The sequence below is a fragment of the Eucalyptus grandis genome, chromosome 8, assembly GCF_016545825.1.
Source record: "Eucalyptus grandis isolate ANBG69807.140 chromosome 8, ASM1654582v1, whole genome shotgun sequence".
Lineage (NCBI taxonomy): Eukaryota > Viridiplantae > Streptophyta > Magnoliopsida > Myrtales > Myrtaceae > Eucalyptus > Eucalyptus grandis.
The window spans coordinates 65,996,314-66,003,711 of NC_052619.1; the positions used below are offsets into that span (position 1 = coordinate 65,996,314).

General features: G+C 45.9%; 2 protein-coding genes across 2 annotated transcripts; both read left to right on the top strand.

Annotated features, from left to right (window-relative positions):
* The first annotated feature begins 470 nt into the window (after positions 1 to 470).
* Positions 471 to 1,826, top strand: LOC104417739. The gene has a single exon (XM_010028961.2). The coding sequence runs from the start codon at positions 471 to 473 to the stop codon at positions 1,824 to 1,826; it is 1,356 nt and encodes a 451-aa protein (XP_010027263.2).
* Positions 1,827 to 2,500: 674 nt separating this feature from the next.
* On the top strand, positions 2,501 to 7,075 carry LOC104415657 (photosynthetic NDH subunit of lumenal location 5, chloroplastic). The gene is made up of 7 exons (XM_010026984.3): positions 2,501 to 2,714; positions 2,827 to 3,042; positions 3,373 to 3,523; positions 3,641 to 3,729; positions 4,809 to 4,863; positions 5,212 to 5,297; positions 6,641 to 7,075. Exons 1-7 carry the CDS (start codon positions 2,691 to 2,693, stop codon positions 6,791 to 6,793), a joined length of 774 nt encoding a protein of 257 aa, XP_010025286.2. The 5' UTR covers positions 2,501 to 2,690; the 3' UTR covers positions 6,794 to 7,075.
* Positions 7,076 to 7,398: the final 323 nt, after the last annotated feature.

Below are 7,398 nucleotides of genomic sequence, written 5' to 3' on the forward strand. Positions count from 1 at the left end.
TTTGAATCGTATTAATTGCATCCTTGTTTTTTTTTTCTCTATTTTGATAATATAAATTTGTATAATTATCAAACACGTTTTTTTACTTATAAATTATTTTAAAAATAAAAATAAAGAATTTTTTTAAAAGAAATTATTTTTCAAACTAAAAATGTTACTAAACGTACCGTTAATGTTTATCCCCTTGGAAGTACCAACCGGAAGCAATATAATAATAATAATAATAATAATAATAATAATAATAATAATAAATCTTTCATTCCGCTCATTCATTTATTTATTGAGCCGAAGAAATGAAACGGAAGAATCTACACGCGTCCAGATACTTCTTCCTCCTGAAACTTCTGGAACTTCTCGAATCTCAACCCCCCTTTTAAAATCTTCTCACCCTGCACCCTTCGCCACCACAGAACTCAACCAGAACTCGCAAAAGCACGAGAAGAAACAGATTTCAACGCAGCAAGCTGACGATGGACAGCCCGTTCTTCAGGAGCCGCTGGAGCTCGCCGCCCCAGCCCCAGCCCCGGCCTCGCCACTACTCCCCGCCGACCGCCGCAGCCCCCGCCCCGATCCGCCGCCCCGCGGCCCCGAAGGTGGTCTCGATCCCCGTCCACTTCGTCGGATCGGAGCGGCGCCGGTCCGAGTCGGCGCGCCGGATCCAGAGCGCGTTCCGGGGGTTCCTCGTGCGGAGGAGCGTGCGGAGGATCGCGGCGGTGAGGAGGGAGGTCGACGAGGTGGAGCGGAGGATCGCGACCCCGGAGGCGGCGGAGCTGATGCGGCGGGACGAGAGGGAGAGGCTGAAGGTGAGCGAGACGCTGATGAGCCTGCTGCTTAGGCTGGACTCGGTGCCGGGCGTTGATGCCGGGGTGAGGGAGTGCAGGAAGGCGGTGATCAGGAGAGCGATCGCGCTGCAGGAGAGGGTGGACGCGATCGTCGCCGGGCGGGACGGGGGACCCGACGGCGGCGATCCTGCGAAGGAGGCAGATGCTGTCGAAGGTGGCGATGCGGCGGAGAGAGAGTCTGTTGAGGCCGACGATCCTAGCTCTGGTGTCGTGCCTCCGTCGAGCACAACCGAGGCCGTCACGGCGCGATTAGGAGGAGAAAGTGAACCGAAAATGGCGGATGCGGAGCACTCGGTGGATGCAGGTAGCGAGAGTTACCAAGCAGAGGAGACTCCAGCGGAGCATGAGGTGAGTGCGGCGCCAGAGGCTGACGTGGCGGCGATGCCGGAGGGGGAGCTTTCTGTTGAAGCTGATGCGGCGATGGAACAGCCGGCGGCCGACGAAGTAGATACAGAAGCAGGCGAGCCAGAGATTAAGACGCACGCGAACGAAGATGAGATCACAGCGGACAATTACACTGTTCAATCGACGTGCGAGCAAGAGGAAGATGCCGCGGCCGCCGGAACGGAAAGCTCGGCCGATTCCTCCGCCAATTCTCAGAGTCCGATCGGGGGAATTGACGAGAACGCGTCGCCAAAAGAAGACGCCACCGCGGTGGAGTCGCAGAAGCCCGACGAAGACGAAGACAGCGGAGGAGGCCGCTGCGGGAGCGAGGGAAAGGGCAACAGGTGGAGCAAGGAGCTGCTGGAGAAGATGGTGGAGGACAACGAGAAGATGATGCGGCTGATGGCGGAACTCTTCGAGAGGAACGAGCGGCAGACACGGTTGCTGAGCTCGCTGTCGCAGAGGGTGGGGCAGCTGGAGAGGGCCTTCGTGTGCGAGAAGCTGAGGAGGAAGAAGAGGAGGCAGGCCGCCGGCCGGGGCGGCGACGCGACGGACTGCTCGGCCACGTCGCCGGACCCGAAGAAATGCGGAAAGAGATGAGACGGCGACGGCGACGGCGGCGGCGATGCGACCCTGATGTCGTCTGGAAGTTGCTAAAGAATCGATGTACGGGACATATAAAAGTTGCAGCGTTCTTTCTATCTTTTCTGTATATTTTTACCCTTTTCTTCTTTCGCATGGGCCGGAATTGGTTTCAGTTGTTTCTGGGCTTCTGTATTTTTGATCTTGTTTCACGAACCTAATGTTGCACTGCAACCCAAACAAACATCAAATCCCAATTCAGGCCCATCTATCAAGCTTTGCTTTATGGGGGCGGACAATTCGAGAAGGCATTGCTTGAATCTAGTCGATGCGGCGGGTATGCTCTTGTCGTTCGTGCGTGTAGCAGACCTGAAAGCAACTCAGTACGGATCATAGAAGCAAATGACAGAAAAAGAAAGCAACTCATTTTTTAGCTTTAAGTCGGAAATCCCTTTTTCGTTGATAAAAATAAGATCTCGTAATTCTTGCATCTTCTAGGTGGAGCAGCCTTTTTTCTTTTTGCCTTGGAAAAAGCATCCAAAAATCCAGAGGCGTGGTGGCCGCTTTTGCCCGTACGACCTCCCCCCCCCAAAAAAAAGGTTATTTCCTAACGTGACTTTTAACAATTCATTGAATTTCGATTCCAAAATTCGATTTTGGTCTTTGCATAATTTCAAATTGTAAAACTTAAGGGGGGTCAAAACGCATGAAATTCGAAAGGAGTAGCGACTTCCTTGACGATCTGGAAGTATCTGGAAGTCGTCGTTTCTCCGCGCACCCACCCAGCCCCTTCGCCTACCTAATTTCTTACATATTAATACCGACAGGCGCTCAAAAACCTTAAAGCCTCCCTCGGCAGAAGGAAAAATATCTTCGTCTTCCATGGCGGCTTCTTTCACAGCTCTGGTAAATCCCCTCGTTTCCCTATCCACTATTTCGTAGTGTCCCGCCGATGCTTTTCAGATTGGAGCGCTGATTTCTCCTGTTAATTCGCCATTTGCATTTTGTCGCTGTGCAGTCCAATGTCGGGTCGCTTTCCAGCCCGAGGAACGGCTCGGAGATTAGAAGGTTCCGCCCCTCCTGCAACGTCGCCGCCAGCGTCCGGCCGCCTCCGTTGAAGGCCGGCTTGTCGGCGTCGTCCTCGAGCTCTTTCTCCGGTTCTCTGCGCCCGATTCCCCTCAGCTCTTCTCCTCAGAGGAAATCCCGTCCGTGCTCGGTTCGAGCAAGTGCCGAGGTATACCTATGCGGTCTTCCGCGTTCTCTTAATTCTTTGTGCCTTTTCGCAGCATAGGGACGAGAAGGAAGTGGATTGACAGTTGAGTTGAATTAGTTGTCGCTGTCGTCGTTGTTGTGGTAATGAGGCCTAAATTGTTGTCAAAATCGAAGTCAGAGCAATGTATCCCGATAAGCAGTGGACGATCTTTCCGGGAGCGTGCAGTGTTGTTCTGTGCAGTGGATTGAGGACTATTATTCCCTGAAACTAATTGGCGTCTGCATAATCTAACTGCATACGCTGTTGGTTGTATTTCTTATGTATGTGTGTTGGTGTCTGCTGGGATTTCAGGCTGCGGCTGCTCAGTCGAAAGTCACCAACAAAGTCTACCTTGACATTAGCATCGGTAACCCTGTTGGGAAACTAGTCGGAAGAATTGTGATTGGATTATACGGCGACGATGTCCCGCAAACAGCAGAGAATTTCCGCGCTTTATGCACAGGTTCTCTTATTCTCTACTGTGGAACTAGCTTTATCAGCATGTGTCGAGTTTCGCATTGTGTGAATTGGAGGCTGTTTCCAAATAGATGATTATCCGATCGTTCTTTGTTTTCTTCAGGAGAGAAGGGCTTTGGATACAAAGGTTCAACGGTCCACCGTGTCATCAAAGATTTTATGATTCAGGGAGGTGACTTTGACAAAGGAAATGTGGGTACTTCATCGGTGTCCTCAAATTTACGTTCTAGTAACTTTGGCCTGTTTTCCTGTTGATGGTTGCCGTGTTTACCTGTTCTGATTGAAAGTCATGTCATGCCATAATAGTTGTTAAGACTCTTTGCACCCATTCTTTCCTTAGATGGGAGTGAAATTAGTCAATAGAACTGGGTAATGTCAAGGCCTGGTCTCACTGTGGCCATGTGGGTGATGGATGATGTGGATGGCTTTGTCATACTTGTTGACAATAAGTCAAAACAAATGAAGTCTTTTTGTAAGATAACTCGTAGGCAGTTCAGAGCTCTTCCGCACCTAATAGAGCAAATAACTAAAAGCAGAAAAAGAGAAAACCAAAGCAGCGTTAGATTGGGGAATCTATAGGCTGTTAAAGACATTAAAGGTGATGAGACAGAGTATTTCTTGTAGTAAGTTGTGAAGCCAGTTCTTTGAATTAATGAGAACACTACTTCAAGTTGAAGAATATGTGATGATCTTGACTCATGATGTGAGAGAAGTTTTGGTACAGACTTGCAATGCATCATAATACCAGCATTTTTATCATGAGCCTTCTGGGGGTGCCTGTTTTGATGGTTTTCATCCCTTAGTCTCAGATCATAAATTAAGTCAAGTATCGCAGCCATTTCTAACCATTATGTATATTTGTCCTTTTTGTTCCATTTTTAGGTTTTGTCTGGTATTTGTTAGCATTTATGTTGAACGCTAGGGGCAACCTTTCTGAAAATGTGGCAATTCTCAGTGACTTTGTAGCTAATATCTGTGAGTTGCTGCATTTTTTTCCTTGAACAGCTGAGATTCTTTTGGAACTGTATGATTTTTTTTATAAGGCATGCTATACATGCACATAGAACCATTTAACTTAGTGTGTGTTGTAACTTGTGCTGATTCTTGTTGGGTAATATTGGTTTGAGAGTATTAACAATTTAAAGGAACTCTCTCCAATGCTTAATCTGTCTAAAGTGAGAATTTATTGGCATTCTGTTTCCCTTAAGAGTGGCCTCAACGATGATATTTTAAATGATTCTGAATTAGTCTGACATTTGTCTCTATTGCAGGGAACAGGGGGTAAAAGCATATATGGTCGTACTTTTAAAGATGAAAACTTTAAGTGTAAGACTATTTCTCTTATGCTGAACTTATGAGAGGACAAGGGCATGTCTTAGAAAAACCAATATATGGTTACTTTCTTTATAAAGGACTATGATCATAAGATATCTGATTTAATGCTTTAATGCATCTCATATTCATTCTAACTATAGTGGCTGTTGTCAATACGGATTTCTCATATTTAATTTTCATACGTAGAAAGCATGTGGCGGCGGCAATTCCTAAGTTGAACTCACTTCTTCTGAGTGCTGTCCTTCATTTTCTAGCCAAATTTGAAAATATAGTTATTCTGCTATTGAATGTCACGCACGTCAAGATCCCGCTTATTAGGAGTAATGGAATTCATTGCAGTGTCTCATGTCGGACCTGGGGTGGTCAGCATGGCAAATGCAGGGCCCAACACCAATGGTAGCCAGTTCTTTATCTGCACTGTGAAGGTAATCTTAATTTTATATTTCTTCTACTCATAAGACGTTGCTGATAATTCATCATGTCACTAGAAAAGTTGTGTTTTTCCAGCGCTGAGAATAAGGATACCGTTTTGGAAGGTTTCCTCAATTTTTCATAGTTATCTATGTTTATTTGGATTGTGGGGGCAGGAGTGTGTTTGGAAAAAAGAGCTAGTGCAGAAGTTCCGTAAAGAAGCATATTCTTGCCCGGCTCAACTTTTGAACCTTGAAATTTGGTTAGGATCTCATTTACGGTAGGAGAGCTTGGTGTCTGAGAAGTAAAATGTTATTAGATGCTTTAAATTACATTTTATAGGAGAAGAGAAGAGAAAAAAAAGGGGGGTGGCGGCGATGACTGATGTCTTCTAAAAGCCTGGCCAACTTAGACCATTGTCACTTAATTATTCATATTCCTTCTAAGTAGTTACCTCAAATCCTTGATCAGATTCGTGTATATGTTATGTGAGAGAGAGAGAGAGAGAGAGATGACTGATGTCTTATGTCCCTAATAGCCTGGCCAACTTAGACCATTTTCACTTAATTCTTCATATTCCTGGCAGTTACCACAAATCCTTGATTGGAATCGTGTATATGTTATGCTTTGGGGATGGCACTTTGTTGATCAATAATATCGCATCTAATAAAAATTTTGGCTAATTGTTTGCCCAAACAATTCTTGTGGAATAAAGTTTGTGAAACCAGTTTGCTTCTGCTTTTGATCTGAATAGCCATCGCTTAAACCAAAAGTAGAAAACCTCTCAATTTGAGGGATGGTATTAAGACCTGCCCCAACAAAACCCACACCACCCCAAACGGGGTGAGTAAAACCCACAGTTCGCAGGTTTTGGAGTGGGGATGGGATCCCACTTCTTTCCATAGGCCTTCCACCATTCCTGCTGTGTCATTTCTATTTCAGGACTCCCTCATGGGAAGTTCTAAGGAATTTGCACTACCAAATCTATAATTTCTTGGAGAATTAGATCAGTCTAACGTGGCTGTGGAAAACATCCCCACCTTGACTGAGCCAGACTTTAAGCCAAGTTCTTTGTTACCCCGTTTGAGTGGAAAATTGCAATTAGGGGTGATGGTAGCTGAGAGGCAACTTCTTATTGCAAATTTGTCACCTATTAGTGATCTACTAATTGTTTGCAATTAGGGGTGATGGTAGCTGAGAGGCAACTTCTTATTGCAAATTTGTCACCTATTAGTGATCTACTAATTGTTTGGGTACCCTAGTGACCTCTCCTATATATAAAAATCTCATTGGTGCTTCAATTTCTCCTTCTCATTTTTTTTCAGCCATGTCAATGATTCATCTTGTTTAATGACAGACACCGTGGCTGGACCAGAGGCATGTTGTGTTTGGGCAAGTGCTGGAAGGCATGGACATTGTCAGGCTCATTGAGTCACAAGAAACAGACCGAGGAGACCGTCCCAGGAAAAGAGTGGTCGTCTCTGACTGCGGTGAACTTCCCGTGGTGTGATATGCCTTGATTGGTTGGGTTCTGCAAGTTAGTTCTGGCTAAAATCTGAGTCATGCTCTCCCTCGAATTTTCTTCTTTGTTAATTTCTCTGTTTTGTTGAGAGAGCAAACTTTGGGAAGAGCCAGGTCGCGATTGGTAACGCTCAACTATTGTAGTGTACCGACGGAATTTTCCTTAAATTGGAAGCACAGAATGACTGCTCCTGAGTCTCTTCTTTAGGGCAGGACCCCTTTTGAGGAATGGATGATATGAATACCATTAGACGCCTGCGATTTGCTTGAATTTCCCTTTGTCCTAGCTACCCAATGGTGTCGGATCCTTCACCGAGCTCTAACGTGGATTTGTGATTTGATTCTGCTTGGGATGATAAGAGTGACGATAATTGGGCAACAGAGCCGAAGCGTGCAACCTTGCCGTGGGAATATTCCAGGCCATTATCCCTGATTTTCACGACGAAGAGCAGTGCTTGCGCTTGGCTGCGAAAACAACTGAGTACGAGTCTCTGATTCAGCTTGGATTGCAGCCATAAATCAGAGGGCGTTTTCCATCGAGATAAACGACCCGATCGCATAGGAGAGAAGCATTGACTTGTCTATCATTTTCAT